At 33.2% G+C, this 20,915-nt stretch overlaps 4 protein-coding genes across 5 annotated transcripts; 1 reads left to right on the plus strand and 3 right to left on the minus strand.

The window, feature by feature from the left end:
- Positions 1–52: 52 nt before the first annotated feature.
- Nacalpha (nascent polypeptide associated complex protein alpha subunit) lies at positions 53–1,290 on the minus strand. The gene is made up of 3 exons (XM_088034313.1): positions 1,190–1,290; positions 729–992; positions 53–544 (listed from the first exon to the last, which is right to left on the minus strand). The coding sequence occupies exons 2-3, from the start codon at positions 978–980 to the stop codon at positions 152–154; spliced, it is 645 nt and encodes a 214-aa protein (XP_087890439.1). The 5' UTR covers positions 981–992; positions 1,190–1,290; the 3' UTR covers positions 53–151.
- A 543-nt stretch (positions 1,291–1,833) lies between these two features.
- zetaCOP (COPI coat complex subunit zeta) lies at positions 1,834–3,980 on the plus strand. Its single transcript, XM_088046628.1, has 5 exons — positions 1,834–2,026; positions 2,075–2,320; positions 3,487–3,620; positions 3,672–3,762; positions 3,884–3,980. Exons 1-5 carry the CDS (start codon positions 2,009–2,011, stop codon positions 3,929–3,931), a joined length of 537 nt encoding a protein of 178 aa, XP_087902754.1. The 5' UTR covers positions 1,834–2,008; the 3' UTR covers positions 3,932–3,980.
- Galphaf (G protein alpha subunit f) lies at positions 3,967–5,375 on the minus strand. Its single transcript, XM_088046616.1, has 5 exons — positions 5,139–5,375; positions 4,914–5,088; positions 4,767–4,864; positions 4,208–4,712; positions 3,967–4,161 (listed from the first exon to the last, which is right to left on the minus strand). The coding sequence occupies exons 1-5, from the start codon at positions 5,288–5,290 to the stop codon at positions 3,967–3,969; spliced, it is 1,125 nt and encodes a 374-aa protein (XP_087902742.1). The 5' UTR covers positions 5,291–5,375.
- A 3,285-nt stretch (positions 5,376–8,660) lies between these two features.
- On the minus strand, positions 8,661–20,072 carry foi (solute carrier family 39 fear-of-intimacy). 2 transcript variants are annotated; one of them, XM_088042059.1, is made up of 7 exons: positions 19,860–20,072; positions 12,708–13,136; positions 12,135–12,659; positions 11,953–12,073; positions 11,819–11,901; positions 9,160–9,676; positions 8,661–9,106 (listed from the first exon to the last, which is right to left on the minus strand). In XM_088042059.1, exons 2-7 carry the CDS (start codon positions 13,128–13,130, stop codon positions 8,886–8,888), a joined length of 1,890 nt encoding a protein of 629 aa, XP_087898185.1. In that variant the 5' UTR covers positions 13,131–13,136; positions 19,860–20,072; the 3' UTR covers positions 8,661–8,885. The 2 variants fall into 2 exon arrangements, with proteins under 2 accessions (XP_087898185.1, XP_087898178.1); XM_088042052.1 differs by having other exon boundaries at positions 19,606–20,072.
- Between the last annotated feature and the right edge of the window lie 843 nt (positions 20,073–20,915).

The following is a 20,915-nucleotide window of genomic DNA, read 5'->3' on the forward strand; positions in this document are numbered from 1 at the left end:
TTAATAAAAAAGCGTATTTTTTGAGATGTGTATTAAGAGAAAAACAAAAATGTGAACTACAATGACACTTTTATTATGTACACCTGAAGTGTTGCTTTAAAATGAAATAGAAAATAGTATGACCTGTTTAATAATTTCCAATTGAACCACATCACATAGTAAGTTCCATAATTGCATTAACTATATCATTAAAGTTATTCTTCAAAGCTTTTATGGCCTTTGCTCGACTAACATTCGCTTGTGACATAACTAACTCCACATCTTTTTCTTCAACTCCAGTTTCATCAACTTCTTCATCTTCAGATTCTTCAGCAATAGGTGCAACAGACGTTGTTGGGTTACCAGATGCTCCTTCGCCAGCAGGATTAACTTCCTTGAATTTCTCAGCAGCAGCAACTTGTGCTTGCTGTGACAGATCTTCAATTTTAGCTTCACCAAAGACTATGTATGTGTCACTAACTGGATTCTTATATACATCAGGTTTATTTATGACGAATAGGATATTCTTTGATTTACGAATAGTCACCCTACTAACTCCAGTGACCTGTAAATAGAAAAAAGTAATTAATTTACATAATTGCTGTAAATTATGATACACAAATTGTATTGTGGTATTCAGTCTGCCAAGAAATTAATCATGATTTGATAAATCAGGAAAAAATGCGAAACCTTGGTAGTCTCATCAGAATGGGGATAAATTAAAGCAAATGAAAAAAAAATCAACTTACAGGTTTAAGTCCCAATTTTGACATAATTTTTCTTGCTTTCTTCTCTCCCCTTGACTGTTTGGCTTTTGAAACCATATCAATTGGTAAACCGGCGGCGGCGGCACCAGGAAAAGAGCTTGTTCCCGTATTAGCTGCACCTGCATCTTCGAGTTCTGGAATTTCTTCTTCGGAGTCACTGTCTGTGGACGAAGCACTTTGTTCAGGTTTAGGTTCTGCAACCACAGGTTTTTCTACTTCTGTCATTTCTGGCATTTTAGTTTCTGGCTACAAAAACACAAGAACTAAGCACGTTGTGTTGCAAAAGAGTTTAACCGCATTTTGTGCGAACTAGGTTAGTCATACACTTTTCGACCAAACCAGAAACAAATAACAGTGGTCAACAAATAATAGAATTTCGGATGCGTTGCCACAGTTTTTGAATAAAACTACTTTAGGATGGCCGGCATAAAATGAAAACTTACCCAAAAAGATGGGAAACTCTAAACCTTGTCAAAAATCGAAACAAGATACTGTCGATAATGTAGGGAGCTTCTTTACCTAGAAGACAATTTTGAATTTTGCCGCCACAGCATAAACAAGGGATAAAAGTGGTTTCTCAATTTTTTCTGAACAGTTAAAAATTTATTAAAAAGTTTGGAAGTATAAATTATTTTCTGCCTTATAATAACTACGCATGTCAAATGATTATCGTTAAACTTAATCGTAATCCAACAAAAAACAAAAATTTATCAAACATGAAATCTGGAAGTCTAGTTTCTGATTAAACTTGGGTATTTCATATGTCTTACGAATATGTTATCTTTAAGAAATAGATTTAAAGAATGCTAATAGTAAGCCAAAAAAATTATAAAATAAACCCAAATCTTAGGTTAGTTAGGTTAGTTAGATTCGCATTACACTAAAAAGTTCACCTCTAACCTTCATTATAAAATTTCTTAAATTAAACCGACGTAAACAGAAAAATTATGTTATTGTTTTGAAGCCTTAGATAAAGAAGCTGCTCGTATTTTGATTATATTACATACTTCGATGTTAAATTCCATACTTTTTAAATCCATACACGAAAATAAACGAGGGAACCGAATCGTTGATAATGTGCACACTCGTCTTAGCTCGTTTTTGTCCACGACACGTCAAACAAACTAAAATCTGTCAAAAGTTGAGGTTGTAGTTTTGACTTGACACATCAGAAATTGACATTAGAATTTGTAAATTTTAAAAGTACAACATTGTCGTGGCATCTACTTATCAAAAGAGTAGAAAAAACAGTTTTTTTTAAAATGGAAGGATCATTACTTGTAAGTTATTCTCGTTGGTGTAATAAAAACTTTTCAATGTCTGTCTAGGAACCAACTCTTTACATGGTTAAAGGTATTGCAATTCTTGACAATGATGGTAACAGAATATTGGCAAAATACTACGACAAGAACGCGTTTCCGACAGCAAAAGAACAGAGAGCTTTTGAAAAAAATCTGTTTAACAAAACTCACAGAGCAAATGCTGAAATAATAATGTTAGATGGTTTAACCTGTGTGTATCGCAGTAACGTGGATTTATTTTTTTATGTGATGGGTAGTTCACATGAAAATGAGGTAAGGCACGTCAGTATCAGTACATTTTAAAAGGCCCGATTTTAACTCAGCGGTGCAAATTTGCGTTGACGCAGTTGCTAAGGTAGCATCAGTTTGATTAGGGTTGCTAAAGGACAGCTCTGATTTGCAATGCCGCAAGTCAACATGAAATCGGGCCCTCAGTTTTCATTTATATCTACCATATGATTTAAAAAAAAATAAATTTAGTTATTCTTTAAAAATAAGCAATAAAACTGTAGGGCTTGATTTCAACTTAACAGTTGGAGCTCGCCAAAACTAAAGGCCAAATATCACCACAATATATGTATTTCCAAATTATGCAAAATCCATTAAGGTAACATTTGTAGGAAACCCCATTTGAATGCTTCTAAATAGCACAAAACTGGCCCCAATATTGCCAATTATTGTGGTCCAAACTAAAAACGCAACCCAAGCAAAATTTTCCTAGCAATTAATTAATTAAATATGGTATAAAAACACAGTAATGTGAACTTTGAAATTGACAATTTCTCAGTCAAATTCTTTTCAACAATGTGCTCAAAAGAAAACAATGTTATTATGCTCTTAATTTATGGTGAGTGTGAAGAGAAATCTTCTACTTTACAGCCGACAACGTCGTGTAGAGAGATTGTTAGATGAGAAAAGTAATGTAAAATTAATGAACTTTCTGAAAATAATGCAGTTTTTTTCATTAAAAACGTCTCTTTTACAGTCTGTTGGATTCCAAATAAAAAGATTGGGCATAAATACAAATACAGCGTGATTCACAAATTTTACAACCCTGACGAAAATCTAAACATCAAATGCAGGCAATAAAACAATTTTCATTTGTAATTTGATTCAAAAAGTGAAATTAAAATTTGGTGTAGTTTGGCCATCCGTCATGAAATTTAAATATCCTCAATGAAGAATTTTATCGACTTTGACTAAAAATTTGGGAGAGATAGACCATAATACAACACAAATGCACCATGAATCAACACCTACGGATCCATTTGAATACAAAAAATTATTGCACAATTATTGAGTACCTTTTAGGATCACGGTCGGTGGCTGGTCATGAAGTAGTTCATTTGGTTTTCAAATATTTATAGACCAACTGTATTTACCATTACACTCTCATTAAATAATTCATATGTATATTATTAAACTGACTTTTTTTTTAGTTAATCTTGATGAGCGTCCTTAATTGTTTGTACGACTCAGTTAGCCAAATCTTACGAAAAAATGTGGAAAAAAGAGCAGTATTGGATTCATTAGATATTGTCATGTTAGCCATGGATGAAATTTGCGATGACGGGTAATTGGTTCAACTTTAGTAAACTGTGTAACTGATAATTAAAACTTGCAGAATTATTATTGATGCTGATTCTAATTCAGTTGTCTCAAGAGTAGCACTCAGAAATGATGACATTCCTTTAGGAGAGCAGACTGTAGCCCAGGTAACTAATGCAGTACATTCAATTTTTTGGTAATGATTTTTGTTTGTTTTTATTAAAGTTGATCATTTTGATAATTTGTTTGCTTTGCTTAGTTTTAATAACAAATTAAATTTATTTATAGGTAATACAGTCAGCCAAAGAACAACTCAAGTGGTCTTTGCTTAAATAAAATTATACGTTTTTGCATTATATAATAAATTTATACTAATAGCTTGAAATATTTTTGATTCCTTCTTTAATTATCATCTCATGGACACTGTCGAACACACGTTTTACATTGTTTGTGTCAGTTGCAATAGTATGATGAATGTAAATGTCCTTAGGTATAAGTTTCTCTTCAATGACGGATCGTTTAATTGGATTGAAGTTCTTCACAGTTACTTCTGTTTTAGATATCTCCTAAAAATAAATAATTTTTAAATCTGAAAATTTGATTCATAAATACTTTGATTTTTTTATCTAAGAATGTCCTTGCTTTTTCATATTCCGTCTTGTGTGCTTCGGTGAAAGTGGCATATTCAGGAAAATACTTCTCCAATTTCCTACCCTGTTCGATTTTTCTTTGAAAAACGTCTTGCTTATTCAAAAATATAATCATTCCAGCATCCCGCAAAAACCTGCTGCTGCAAATATCTTTAAATACCGAAAGAGCTTCTGTTAAACGATTTCTAGTTTCGTCTTCTCGTAAATTTTGATCAAAATCACTTGCAGCTATTATAAACAAGATTGCGTTAATTCCATCAAATACTTGTATCCATTTCCGTCGTTCTCCTCGCTGCCCACCAACGTCATACATTATAAATCTAGCACTTCCGCCACCGTAAATTTTTGGTACTGGCACACTAAATTCAATTTCCGAAATCGAAGTGGTCTTAATTCTGCAGAACAAAATGTCTTGGATGGTAGGATTGTACTCGATTCTTCTGATTTCATCAATTCTGTCGAGGAAGCTAAAAAGTATCAAAAATTTTATCACCGGAGAAACAATTTTTTTTAAAAATTACTGTTTGGCACTATCTATTAGTTGATACTCATTAGAACGTTCAAATGTTTTTTTTACACCCTCATCTTGCCACAGGTTCTTAATATGGTCATAATACTCCTACAAAATTCTGAATTAGTTTTAAATAGACTAAATTGCATCCTTCCACCTGAGTAAACTCCGAGGGTTCTTTTGGTCCAAGATTCAAAATAAAATCTGCACTAAGTTTGTTTTCAGGCTGTCCTAACTGTTGAGGAGGATTTATTCTATCCATATTATTAACGATATCATAAATGGATTCGTGAATATTCTGTCTGATGAAAGGGATTTTGTCCTTTTTTTCTCTAAAATCAGTATGTTTATGCTCTTAATTTACTTAACTAACTATACGTACTGATCTGTGAATCCGTTAATATGCAGAATTTTCATTTGCTTTATAATCGTAGTTTTACCCGACTCGCCTGTTCCCAATAAAAGTAGTTTAGTTGATTTATTGAAACGCTCGTAAACTTCGTCAGGAGCTTTTCTGGACCCGCAACCAAACATTTTAGATTCTTTAGAACTTGTATTTGTATGTCTGATAGTGAACTAATATAATTACTTCAAGGAACAATTATCTACGTGATTATTTTTGAAATTATTTAATCTTATCTTTGTTCAAGTCGGTGCCGAGAGAAACGGATGAGTGATGTTAAAAATGTTATTCTGAAATTATTGTTACTTAACATTCAAACATCAAAAGTGGTGGTTTACGCTAGTATTTTTTTTTCATTTGTATTCTGGTTTTACAGCTACATGTTAGTTTTCGTGTTTTACGAGTCTGTAATATGTAGGTGTTACACAATCGGCGAAACCAAAGTTTATTTTCAAATAAATAGCTATCTGTATTGATAAACTGATAAGTAAAGACGACCCTTATTTTTGCCAGATAATTTCGTTTATACAGGGTGTGTCGTAAGTCGCGGATAAACTCTCGACCACCATGTTTGGAAAGTTAAATATAAAGTATTGTTGAAAAAATTATTTTTGTAAATACCATATTTCTTGAGATATTGAGTAGTATTACTGAGGTAATTTGGCAACACTGTTACTACCTGTGTACCTATAAAGGTTGATTTTAATGAATCTTGTTGCTTAGTAACTTGCATTTTTGAATTCCGTATTAATAAATGATTCATGAATTCCATCGCACTTCCCAAGCACTACGTACATTGCACAAGACTCGTTTGAGAAAATTCTACCAGAAGAATGTATGCAAACAAGAAAATAAAAACCTAACATAAGTCAATTTTATTGACTATTGTAAATCAAATTTTGTAGTTTCCGTAGTTTCATATGTTTTTAACAAAGATGTTATTATACGGTGTTGCCATGTTTTGCCACCTTTTTTTCAAATTTAACACTTTCAATACCCAATACTAACGACGTTCTGATTATTAAAATTGGTTGCATTCGTTTGCAAATGCTTTAAAACTTCATTATTCAAAGTTTACTGAATTTCCTAACAAAAAGGTATTTATCTGCTTGTTACAACTGCTTCTATCTTAAGAAGTGAAACTGATATAAGAACAAAAAACACGTTTTTATGTTTTTTTAAGACGGCCTTTATGAATTCGTCAAGTTTATCCGCAACTTACGACACACCCTGTATAGGAAACTAGTGTTCCGGCCCAAAATAGGTATTAATTATGAAGCTAAAAAATGATTTTTTGTACATGTACAGGAAACTGAGCGCTTCAAATTGAACTAATCAGTTTTAATCTAGTGCTAACCATATGCGATTTAAACTCCAAAAACTATGTATTTCAAAAATCAAAATACATAAATCGATGGCAAACTTAACTTATTATGTTTCTTTTATGGCCAAAAGCACGAAAATGAAATCAAAATGTGAATTAAAAATTGTAGTAACGAGATATTTAATAATTCTTAAATATGACTTTAAGTTAAGAAAATTGCTTCAGAGCAATTTGTTTAAACAAAGTGCCAAACAATATCTTCACCTCAAAAGCTTCGTATCACGTACCATTGTTTTGTTATGTCAATTTGAAAAATAGTTAAAAAAGCATAGAAAAGAACTAGTTTTTTCAAGTTTATTTAAGATATTAACCTAGTGATGGTCATAAAGATTCAAAATATGTCAGAAAAAACGAGAATTAAAAAAATAATGATGAAAATTATGCAAATCATAACTGGTTTGAACCGCCTACTTTGATGCGAATTTTTACACTCACAAAAATTCGTGCTTTTTACAACAATTTTGAATGAATTCTACTTAAGCTGTGTAATGACTTTTTTTTAAGGTTTAATACTTGCAATATACTCATAACCTACTTGATTTAAAAATTGCTATTCTTGAAAAGACGTCCCCATAACTTCTAAACGCGACGGGATAGACTTGCGGTAAACGACATATATCTTATAAAAATGTGAGTTACTTATTTTGAGGGTACCAAAACCTTGTTACGCAGTGTTGTCAGCAGCACTTTATTGGAACTGTCATTCTGTTAGTTCACTATTGTTCAAGTGCTAGAAAATGAATACAATTACTAATGAGACATTCAATATTAAAAAAATTATGCGCACCACATTTGAAATTTGACCATAGCGATTTCCGAAAGTTTAAAATTCAACAGCGTTAAAGAAGAAAATTTTCAGTTACAGCTATTGGATTAAAACAAAAATACAATGGACCATTTTCTGTAGATTCTCACAATATAAAAGGTCTAAAAGAACTTTTCGAACGGAATACATATTACAAAAGAGCCATATCATCTCTTTTATTAAAGTTTTACTGAGGGCCATCGTATCTTAGGAAAGGATACAGAATTTAGTTTTAAAATGGATTGTATATTTTTTTTAAATTTCAAGTAATTTTTCGTCGTTTTGTAATCTCTAATTTCTTTCCAAATAATCTAATACATTTTTGGGTTTTGCACATAACAGTTTTTGACACTAAACACGCGCGAGATAATTCAATATCAGAACGTTGTAAAGTCTTAAAATTGTGAAATTTTTAAAGCAATTTGAGAAAACTATATTAAGGAAACCTTATTTCTTATGTTCGAGCAACCGTTACAATATTTTATCATGTTGTTAACTCAACAGAAGACTAACTTGGGAACTTAACATCTTTAAACTAAATTTCTATAAAAACCGATTTTTGCAGTTAGCTCTTTTTGACACTAAGCCTTCGACTTTTGAATGAACCATAGCGACAATGCAACAACGTAACCATGGCTCTGAATATAAGAACTTTTTTTGGTAGTCCGTTTTTTTTAAAAACCCACTAACACCGCAATCTTCCCCTGCATTACAACCGGCAACGTTGTCTAGGGAGATTTTTGGTGAGAAAATAATTGTCAAATTTTTGACATTTCTGAAAATTAGGCAGTGTTTCCGTTAAAAACATTCTTTTACAGCCTGTTGGATTGCAAATCAAAGGATTTAATAGTGAAAAGACTCGGCACAGATTGAAAGGCCGTTTTGTGTAATCAAATTGTCAATTAGGCAACTAGCCTATTTGATTTTATCATCAAAAAGTTACCATCGACAATGTTGCCGGTTGTAAAGTGGTGGGAGAGTGCGGTGTTGGTGGTTTAAAAAAAAAAAAAACAAACGGACTTTACTCTGAGGGACCACCAAATTATCCCCTTTCAAGGTGGTGCGCCGCTTTCCGGACACCCCTGTATTGGCGTTTCAATAATATTACATAGAAATCTAGATATCATAATCGGGATTTTTGGCTAACCCGACGGGAGGCTCGCAACTTTCGTGTCCAATTATTCGTACATTATTGTACATATTATGAAACTGTAACTATGTTATTATGAATTAATTGTATCATTTTCATAACTATTATGATGTACTTAACATGCAAGCAAACAAACGTATTAGATACATCTTAACATTCATGTTTCGATAAAGTAAATAAGTTTTATTTGTTTGTCAGTACTTGTTTATATAACATACTTTATTAGATACAAATTGTCATTTATTAGGATGTATCAAAAAGTCTGGTAAGGTTTATGTCAAACATTTCTGTAAAGTTGGGGTCTTCTTGAGTAAATTCCCACACATTTTCAGACCCTATTACTATGATAATGATTTAAACAGCCATTAGAAAATAAATACTAAAAAATTAATCTTTAAACATATTCTTCAAATCATGTTCATATAATGCAATCAAGGTCATTATTCCAAAACCTAAAAGTAAACCACTTAAATGTAAAATAGATTGAATAAGGTTTCCTTCATCTTCATGAGCGGAACTTAATTCAGGGATCATATCCACTAACGCAATGTAGATAAAAGTACCAGCTGCCACAGCAAACACCCACGAACTTGCAACTTCAGTTTTTCCTGTAAAAAATCCCAACATTAATCCGTTTAAAAAAAAAAAACCTTTAACAAACCTAGCCAAATTCCCAGCAAGTTACCCAAAATACACAATACGCTTGATATTATATTATAAAATAAAGCTTGTTTGATGCTCATTCCTGCTTTTAAAAGCATTGCAAAATCTCCAACTTCATGAGGCAATTCATGACAAAACACCGCAACTGCTGTGGAAAATCCTCCAGCTATACTTCCAGAAAATGCAGCTCCTATTGCCATTCCATCAGTGAAATTATGCAGACCATCGCCCATAATAACCATCCAAGCTACAGAAGAAAAGTTTTGTGGAGCTGCATGAACATGACCATGTAGATGAGAGTGGCCGTGATGTACTGCACCGTGTTCAGTAAGTATAACTGTGTAATCGGCAACTGGTTCGTCGCTGCCACTACCCTCAATACGAGGCAACATTTTGTTTATTTCTGTACAATTAATCGAAGTGTTTAAATCGTTAGGGCATTCAGTCATGTTTTGATTTGTTTCACCATTTTCTTTGTCTTTGGCAACACTTTCTCCTTTGCCGTATGTGGCACTCTGCAACAATTTAAAATATTAATATTCAATTCAAAATACTCGAACGCTAAATACAGGTGTCCCTGAACTCGCGATGGACGCGTTAACCATATAATCTGTCTTGCATTCTGAGAGTGAATTTACGAAACAAAAATTCTAAACTCATTAGACTTTAAATTGGGGTCATTTATAGTTAACCAATCACAATTCTTGCGACAAAAGGTATGTTGTTAAGTTATTAACAATGTACAGGTGTACCCGAATAAAGTGCAAAGACTTTAACCGCAATATCAGACCACACGGTTTAACATGATGGCCAAATTTCGCGTGGCAAAAAATGTCTTTAAAAAGCTTTAAAAAGTGTTTTATTTACGGATGAATCTAAATTGGATTGTCCAGCGCAGGGCATTTCATAATTTTTCGTAATTACTTGAGGTAACTTTTTCATTATTTAGATTCTAATTAAAATTTCAGTTGGAAATCGAAATCAAGATTGGTTCTTTTGAGGGCCCAATTTATTTCAAACAAATTATGTTTTTAAAATCAGTAATTAAGTGAAAGTTAAACAAGTACGTTAAGAAGCGAGCGTAAACGTTGTTTGTTCGAACGGTTTTTACAGTATTTGGGAAACAGTTGTTGAATTCAGTGCCATAAGCGTCGAATAACGGGTAATCCAAGGGGGGTTTGCCCCCATTCGAATTTCGATTTTTTTTTGCAGAATCATTATCTACAGGGTGTCGGATATTGAAGTTAAAATTTCTACACTTTATTCGGGTACAGTCTGTAAATTTGAAATAGTTATTTATGGTAGAAGTGGGTTATTTTAGATATTACCTACGACAGGTATAGTTAACCTACGAGGCATACTGTTATACAGCAGTTCCAGACATTAAACATAATTTTGTTAAAAATCGAATATATAAATCTTAAATTAACCAAAACCATGAATGTTTGAATTGTTTGCTACTTGATACTTTAAATAACCACATTCTTTTCACTACTCTTCCGTTCATCTACTTCATAAATTATTATAAATTTAATTAAATTATTATTATAAATTTAATTAATTAAATTTTTCACTTAGCTTCACTTTTTTTTCACTCAAAATATAACTTTTAAGAATGTAAAATTAGTGGACAAATAAGTTTGAACTATGTACTCATCACATCAGATACTGAATACATAAAAAAAATAATTTCATAATTTGTTTTTGAATTAAAACTTTGATAAGAAAATTTGTCACACCCGTGACAATATTTTAAGAAAAGTTGGCAAAACCGGTTGAAATCTGTGGAGTTAAAAATTGAAAATTTGTATATAAAGTAACAAATTGATAATGCGGTTTTTGCACTAATTATAGTAAAAAACTATAAAAAAATTATAGTAAACATAAATTTAATACGCGTCACACCCGTGACACCACAAATTAATTCGTTGCTCTATGAGCTGCAATCGCAACTTAACAAATTTTATTTTGATAATTTGCAGCTCTGTAACCTATCTGAGATAACAGTCTACTTCTGCTTGAAAAAGCTCTTAGTCATAAATAAATTAAAAAATTGTCGTTAATTTGTCACACCCGTGACATAAGGAATTGCTGTATATCAGGTTTGCACTTATCAAAAAGGTGTTCTGATAAGTCTAACTATAAAATTGTAGTAAAAAACAATGAAATTCAGTTTTATACTTCTATCAATAAGTCATATCTGTTCAAATTTCTGTCAACCACACCAAACCGACTACGGGCAATAATGTTTATGGGCTTATAGCCTGAGGTTGTTCTAAACAATTTATAAAGATAAAGCCATAACCACATTCTCCATACAACACACCGTCACTTTCTTTATCATTATGGCCTAGATTATAAAATATTAGTTAGCAAAATTATATTATAAAATAGTTCTATACAATAGAATTATTAGTATTAAACGTTATTAATTAATTTTATTTCAAGTTTATACTTTAGTATAGTTTTTACGGCCGTAAAATTTTTAAACATTAGTAGATTATAAATAGTAGACCGCAAGAACTGCATAACTACATGCACTCTTCTACAAAAAAAAGGCAATTATGGAAATCTAACTGCAACATAACAGTTTTTGATTAAAATTGTACCTGTTTTTTTAGTTTCACAAGTTTGTATCACAGAATATTTCAACTTACTTGCTTCTGGGGTTTTTTCTTCCTCGTGTTAAGTAATTCCTCTAAGCCGTTAGATGTCTCTCCAGCTTCTAAAAATGTAGTACCTAAAACCAAGAAACAGTAAAACGGCTTCAACACGTTTAACAAAAAAATACTCGGATCATCAACGATATCTTTATAACAACGTGGAAATGCATTATATCTGTCTTTACACTGAGTATCGGCTGCTTTATTGATATCCAAACCACTACTTAGCACTTTAACATGCGAATGTCCCTACAATTCACATAAATTGTTAAAAATAATATTTAGTTTTGATAAAAATGTTTGTACGTACCTTACTAGGTTTCCCTTTTCTCCACCTATGAACAAGGGGTATAAAACGCTCCATAACAAAGAAAAGTATCAAACCTAGCATAGCAACAAATCCTTTCCACATGTTTTCATGACTTTCTTCATGACCATGTTCGTGGTGATGTCCACTACTCATGGCATGAGGTAACAAATGCAACAATGCGTCACCGGCCAGTGTACCCACTGCCAGAGCAACCAAAAACTGAAGAAGTGGTTTGTAAAATTTCTTCTGCATTACCGGAATAATTAATAAGGAGAGAATCCCGCATGTGCTTATTACAAAAACGGCACCCATTGAGTATAACCATGTAGTGACTGAGGTCGAAGCTACCTCAACAATTTCGTCTTTTACATTGAAGTCTAGTGAAGTTGAAGTACAATTTCCTGCAACAATACTGTAGAGCATTGCAGCACACATACTGTCTACAGTAGTATAATTTAATGATGCACCAGTCGAATTCAACGACGTTGAATTTAAGAGTCCAACCAATGCGTTGTTAATAATACACTGAAACTGTAACAATTAACACACACAAATTTTATGATAAATCCTTACAGTGTCATTGGATTGTGCGTCATTCAATACATCGGTATGATTGACTTGACTGGATATAAGTTGAATTTCAAATAGATGTTGAAGAAGGTTCTGGAAGCCATCCATTGTAAGAGTTTTTCCATCACCATACTTGGTAAACAATTTTTTTAAATAAAAGTCTTTATTGCTAATGTCCGTATTGTCATCACTATGTCGTCTATTGATAACGTGCACTTTATCGTCTTCATTGCTTGTAGTAAGTTCACTATTTTCCCACGGACCTTTTTCTTTAAATTTTTCTTTCTTTAGAATTGAGGGATTTTCGAGGTTATGCAAATTATGTACTTGAGGACTTTCATGAGACACAGCTGCATGGGAACCGCAAGGAGAATGCGTCGCACAGATTAAACAGAAGACGCACACCCTTATTACATGAGTTGCCATCTTAATCTGAAAAAATAAACTATATTAATACCGAAACGTACTACTTATGTGGTTTTTATGTCATAAATGTTATGTCTACAGTTAAAAGTTGCCAGAGAAATGTTATTTCTGTGCAAGAAAAGCTTTTGGTACTAGATGGAGTAGATAATAGATAACAAATCTTGATAGCTGATTGTTTTAACTAAAAGATGCTAAATATTATTAAAACATCGAATTATCAACAATTGTCGCTTATTTGGAAGTCAAATACCGAGAGTTTTGATATTTTGATATATTCTCGACATATTGTAGAACCCAGATTTTCCAAGCTACCTACTGTGGATCACCATAAACTAGGATAATCTGAATATATAAATTTACATTGTATATTTATTTGTTGGTTAATGCGTGTTTTCAAAAATCCAAACTATTTAAATGCCAAACCATGTATAGCGTTTTCCAAAAAAAATACGTGAATCAAATCACTTACTTCTTGTGCATTATTATTAGATTAATCATCGCTCTACTGATGGTAGTTTTGCTATATTTTTGACGAACTTTGCTCTGGGGCGACAATGATGTGAACACCAAGAATTGATTCAAGAAAATTCTTTGAAGGAGAATAGAATATACAGTCTTTCGCGAAATAATTGATTGTTGAATACTGTTAGCCCTCTCAGTGGGACGTAAATATTCCTACCATAAATTTTTCAAAAAGCACCACCGAAGGTCCCACACTTCATTGCGAATTATACCCAACTCATCGAAAGTCTTTTCGTCGAAGGATAAATAATATACACTACACATACACACATTTTACGGTCGGTTGCCGGCTTTTTGGGGTTTAGCAAGAAATATACTCATGAAGTGTTAAACTGATTTCAAAATTTTCTGGAACGCCTATATCAATTACCATGTACAAGAATTCATATAAATTAGGAACACCCAAAACAATCTCAAGGAGTTTGATAAGAAATTATCCAATATAAAATAGTGGAACAGTTTTTATGAACGATTACACTCATATAAATTTCTTTTTAATGTAAATGATGAAAATGTTAAAATATGTAGAATCCGGAACATAGCACTTATATCTTATTATTCACCTAGATTAAGATGTTTAATCAATACATTTTTAACATGTTGTTTCACTTTAACCTTTATGTTTCGTGATGATTTAAAATATTACGATATACAAATGTCCAGAAAAGTCGCGCACCACCTAACTCTTTATTATCGGGCCATATCATAGACAACAAATTTTATTTTTCAAGGTATGATGGATTGAAAAGTTAAAATGCAATGTCAAAATTAAGAATTTCTGTGGAATAATTTCATATTTTAATGTATTTTTGATACAGGTGTACTGTAAACTCAGATGACATACACCTAGTAAATTTTATAGCCACATTATGAGAGGACCAGGCAGTACTAAATCTATACGGTTGGGGACCATAAAAATCTCCTTAAATGAGCTCGGAATGAGTCCGGGCCTGTACAACCATCGGTCAACCCTCTACCTAGAAATTTGTCGGCTGCAGTTTACAACACCCAGTTTTATTTCTAAGGGTGGTTTGACTTAAGCCATAAAATGTTTACTAGGTGTATGTCAACTAAGTTTACTATAACAGAACTGAGTACATTAAGTTGAAGTGGTGGTAGATCTTGATAAAACAAACAACTTTTTCCTCTTCGGTTTTCCAAAATTCTCAAGTATTTTCCAAAAAAAATGCGATTTTTTAACCGTCCCTCGTATGCACATTTTCCTACACAAAACGTGACACAAACCTTGTCCGCAAAAACGCGGTGCACAAAAAACTTATCTGTTGAATTCACTTTCCTATGCGCGTTTAAATTAATTTATAAATTCGTAAATTATGGACAAGAGCAAATTCTGTCAACGCGATTTTTAGACACCTGTCGTTTTTATGAAAAATGTATGGACAATTTTAGAACAGGAAATAAGTAAAAAAAAAATCAAATTCGACTAAGAAAAACAAGATATCCTACCTTTTTCGTATTGATAAAACTTTATGAAATGAAATTAAAGAAGGTGTTCAAAGTGCCCACCATTATTTTTACAACTACACTCTACACGTCTCAAAAATCTTTCCATGCCATGTCTTTCTAGCCTTTGAGCCCGAGCAGCATTTTGGCCAACCTTCCCGTCAATCAACGCCATGTCGGTTAACTCGACGTTTGAAAAATTAACCATTTTCACTTTCCTTAAAACAATGATACCATGTTTCCGAAACCGCCAAAATTACAACTAAAATAATTCATGAAATCAAGTAATTAAATCGACACAAAAAACGTTATTAGCTTTCTTTTTTACATTACTGCCTACTAGCTAGCAATGTTTAGATTTTTGTTTAGAGGGATATAGTTAGTCATGAAAACTGATCAATTTCCAAAATTATTAATATCTCGAAACTGAGCTCGAATTTTGGAAAACCACAAAAGAGAAATTTGGTTGTTTTATCGAGATCTACCATCAGTGTAATCGAAGTTTAATATAATGTATCAATTTCTGTTACAACCAGTATAAAAGACATTGCGTGAAATGTGTTGCAAAAAAATCGAAAGAATCTTGTAAAAAACCTCTGAAAAGTGTTAACGAATATTTCGAATTAACAATGTCGATCAGTGGGGCATCGTTCACATGAACCATAGTTACTTTATTCTTTCATGAACTGAAATTTAAATTATTCGATGCACAGTTTAGCAATGTTGCCTCTATTTGCCTTATTTTTTTTAGGTTCTACTGCGAAAACAGAGTGTAGAATTTTTTTAAACATTTTTTTCGGATTTTAAACGAGTGCCCAGTTACTCTCCTTCAAGGTGGTGCGTGACTTTCCGGACATGCTGTATGTAATATGAAGTTTGTAGAATTTGTAAAATGGATTATGCATTTGATAAATTTTTGATAACAAAGAAGCACATTCACGAGAGTAAAATTTGAGCTCTTTAGCTGTAATAAACAACATAAAATTTGCGCACGCCCCTAAATCATTTTATATTTTAAACCAAATCGAAACGGTCTGATTCCCAATTCAATCGCAAATACAGGTGTCTTAAAACTCGTGACCCAGAGAAAACAGCCACATGCAGACAGCCGTACAAAACCAAAATTTCAAAACGAAAAATGTTTAGGGCAAAAGATCATCGAGTCAAGACGAAATTACGGTAGCCAATTACCATCGCTGAACCGACGATGGCCAGGTCATACGCAAAATAGAGAGTACTTTTGTCCATTTGTCAGGCTGACATTATGGTCCTGTTACCTAGAAAATTGAAATGGCCTTTTATTTCCCCGCCGTTCTACCTATGCAAAAGCTTTCGGGATTGGCTCTCAGTTCGTCTTTGTTCAAGTAAATTTGGTTTTGAATTTGTAATCTGTATTGATGTCTGCTTTTCTTGCTCTCTGGTTCATGAGTTCTAGGACACCTAATATACGATTTCGATTTCGATTATCGTTTCGCAAAACTTTGAATTATGGTTGAATTGCGACGTTAAAATTTCAAGGTTCGGTGTGCTATTTCATATTTATGGCTAAATTGATGACAGAAGAAATCTCCAGCAGCTAATTGATTTCATAAATTCCAACATGACTACTAAACGGTTTCTCTTTCGGAATTTACATCTGAATAAGACATAATTAACAAACTTGTCTTTAGTGGGTGAGCTTCCACATAGGTGCCTAAAATTGTTAACTTGGGGTTAATTCAGAGAAAATTTTGCAAATTTCTTGGTAAAATAGTACATCATGTCATTAGGAGTAAAAATAAAGCTTTATGTGCTGAGGGTTAACAGGCGAAGCACACAAAGCCATTTTTGCTGTGAATGGCATATACGATTTATTTTGTAAACGATAAAAAATTGTTCTATTTTACTTAAAAAAAATATTTTCATGTACAATCATAGTGCAATGGAAACATTTCTATGGTTATGTTGCACGAAATGCGTTCGTGACTGTTCAACCTTCGGTCTTTCTTTATACCTAGAAATTTGTCGCAATTTCAAATCAAATTCTATGTATGTTTCACGCGTATATTAACTGTCGTTCAACTAGAAGTCTTTCGATGAGTTGGGTGCAACCGAATAAGCTCGTATGATTATGTTTTGGGTGTATATTATTTGTCCTTCGACGAAAAGTCTTTCGATTTTTCTATACCAGAGCTCATTACTATCGTTCCACTCATGAAAAAATTAAGTTGGCAGCAGCCCCTAGCGATTTTTATTAGTATAGTTCGTACAGTGAGAGTTTGAATGACAGAAAAGTCACTAAATCTACGCAATAAAGTGTTCCATACGCGCGAAATTTAAAATAACAAAGTAACCCCAGTTACTGACAACCCTGTCAACTCATTTCGCGTAGGAATTTAGTGTTTTTAGTGTATTTTGTAACATAATTTGCTGCCAACCTATATGTCAACTGTCGAAATATCCCAATCTCCCACCGGATATGCTATAACAATTGGCAGCAAAAGCGTTTGACCTTGACGCAACTGTGGCATGCGTAGAAGTTAATCGTCATGCACAACATTACCAAAACTTGTTAAATCTCTATTAAAAACTTCTAGTTGCAACAAATGTTTAATTAGTTATTTATTAATACACTCAACTTTGACAATGTGTTAACCTCAAAAATTACTATATCCAATTTTCCCCTAGTTTTCTCCCTACGGATTTGAAAGCCTGATTTACACCCAAAAAGTTTCAAAAATTTACACAGGAGAGTGGACTGATAGCAATGAGCTGGACTTTATTTTTAAAGTCATATTAAAACCACGACCTGCTGTATATCTAAGGCCTGTGCATAATCTCATTTCCCCGTATCAAGAATGTTTCCGAGAAAACGCATTTATTTTCCGAGGAGGGCGCCACTGCTCAGGCGCTTTTGACATTGTTGACAAATTGAATTTTGGGGTTAGTAAATTTTTTGACTTTTGAAAGCTACAAAAAACACACACGTAAAACAAAGTAACGATCGTAAACAGAGCACACAACGATAACTTGAAAAAGCGACAAACAACGTGTAATAATTTGAAAATTCAAGTTTCAAATTTGAAATGTCAAAAAACAATGTTGGTAATAAACCCTATATGGTAAAATATTCCCAACAGTGCCCGAGCAGTGGCGCTTTCCAAAGCATATGCGGAGAAACAGTGGAACTACACGAATGCACAGGTCGTAGATATACAGCAGGTCGTGATTAAAACATTTTTTATACAGCGCCATCTTGTGTACTTTTTGTGCACCAACTACAAAATTGACAAAATTGACACATGATGAAATTTATAAAGGTCAGATGTAACAGTTCTCATGAATTTCGAAAAACCCAATTATTTAAATTAAAAGTTTTTCGGCCAAAAGGGTTAATACAACTCTTATGCGTTAACCATTTTACAGCGCTCAATCATTAAAGCACTCCGGCTACGCCGTCGTGCTTCAAACTGATTTGGCGCTGTAAAATACAAGTTAGCACACGCGACTGTAAATAACTATTTCGTAGTACGACGGCCTTGTGAAGATCTTTTATTAAAATTTTAACACAATTCACATTTCGACAACGTCAAATTACTTGATAGAAACAACACTATTAAATACTTCAATCAAAGTCATGACTTGAAATTTCAAAGCCAACTGGGGATGAGTTTTTCTAAAGCATGATATTTGAGGTAGAAGGTGAAGATTCAAATGTCTACGACTTTTTACAACAGTAGAAAGGAATTGAGTCACACGTTGGACCGACCACATTAGACGAGTTAGTAAAAACTGACAACAAATTGCCCAATACTGAAGCGAATGAAAAACTCGAGGAAAAACTTTAAGGAAAACACCAATTCAAAACTCCAGGGCCATCACCAAATATGATTATTTTGGTTCACCCTTTATAGTTTTTTTTTGAAAAAAAGCAACACCTACGAAACGAACAATGAAAAAAGTGACTGTAAATGGAAAAAACTTGTCAATCTAAAAATACATGGATTACAGATATTATGCATCTAGACAATTTGCAATTATGTTGCCTCGCTATAAATATATCTAAACGAGATCAGGGGGTCAACGAGACCAAACGCTACCAGAATTATGTAGTGAGAAAATAAAAAATAAATTTAACATCGCTGATCTGCCTTAAAAACCATATCGGGCCAAGCGTAGTCATCAGCAAATCGTTCTGGTCAATTCTAAACTGGTCTAGACATGTTTTCAACGTCACCAGTTACTTTGGTATAGATACTACAAAAAACTTGTTGACTCAAAATATTGTTCAATTGGCTTTAAAAACGAAGTATTAATTATAGTCAATGCCACCAAAGGAAGATTTGCTGGAACCAAAAAAAGAACACATGAACGAACCCACAACACATCAAACATAACCATACAAGTTGAGTATTAAATGTCTCAATTAGTTTAGTATTAATATAAATGACTAACAACCAATTTAATATCAAATCATCCACATGATTTACTACTTTAAAACAATACATACCAAAATACGTGACAATACTGCAGAAAAAAAAAGATCAAAACTGTTGCACAGGGCACAACATACGTTAATAACCTCACAGTCACTGCCAATATTTCACAGTTTACCACTTTAGTTTAGATCTCATGGGTAAAAAACGCATGTTATTAAAGAAAAGTTATAGAGCACCACGACAAATTGCCTTTATTCTTTATTAGGGCAAGTTGGTCAAGCAAACGCACACATCAATCAGATGTTACGTAGGCAATCACACTTACATCAAGGTATCACGATGGCAGTGTGTTATTTGTTATTACAGCAAATGCGTCGACGCAATGTTGGACATGGAGACTAGTTCTTGTTATCTTGATGTTACTATACTAACACAAAAGATGCGCGGATTTGGACAAAAAACCGGCTTAGTAAAATCCACAATCGACTAATAAAAGGACTAACCACACTTCTAATGCTATCCGCGCACACGCAGCCTTACCAGTAGCGGCTCGTTGTGTAGGGCAATGGCAAGAGACCTTTCTCATTTTACCTAGGTTGCGTGCGCATTTTGTGGGGAGCTAGTATCAAGGTTACTAAAATTAACAGGTTTGCTACAAAGTTTTGAGCCAACAAAAGTAGGCTTCTTGAACTGGCGCGATACGTTATCGGAAAGCTCTATATTATTTAAAATAGCAATACTTAACACTCTGATGTTTCTACAAGAACTTTGTTAAACAACAATGGCGATCAACAATGTTTTTACACCGCAGAACTTTCTTGTGACGTCATTTATGGTCGCACATCCCTAGCAACCAAAAGGGGGTGGAGTTTCAGCCTTAGTAACGAGCAAACCTGCTTAACTTAGGAACCTTGGAAAAGGTCCACATATCGACTAGGGTCTAAAATCCGACTAGCAAAGTTTGAGGTACAAAAAAAGGCTGCCATTCAGCGAAAGACTTCTGAAAGAGTGCATTATGTCAATTCAGTTTTCCTGTAATTAGTGCAGCCTAAGCCGGTATGACATGTGTTTGCAGTGCATAAAAATTTATTTTCGCAAGTTTCAAACTTTTAAGGTGTGTGTTCTTGATTTTATTAAAGATTACTTGTTGGTCCTAGCCATATAACTATACATGTTTTTTTACCCTTTTAAAATCTATTATGAATTATCTGCTAAGTTTCCGTTTTTATAGCGTACATGGGACCAAAAGCTAAAGCATGTGTTGGTCCAAATTTCGACTACCATGCATTTTCTGCGACGCATTATTTTCGAATGACAACAAAGAAGAGCTGTGTATTAAATGCATATTATGCAACGTTTGGACACATAATGAATGTGCTGG

This window comes from Gnatocerus cornutus, chromosome 1 (genome assembly GCF_029298725.1).
Source record: "Gnatocerus cornutus isolate USDA-ARS CGAHR chromosome 1, icGnaCorn1.1, whole genome shotgun sequence".
Taxonomy (NCBI): domain Eukaryota; kingdom Metazoa; phylum Arthropoda; class Insecta; order Coleoptera; family Tenebrionidae; genus Gnatocerus; species Gnatocerus cornutus.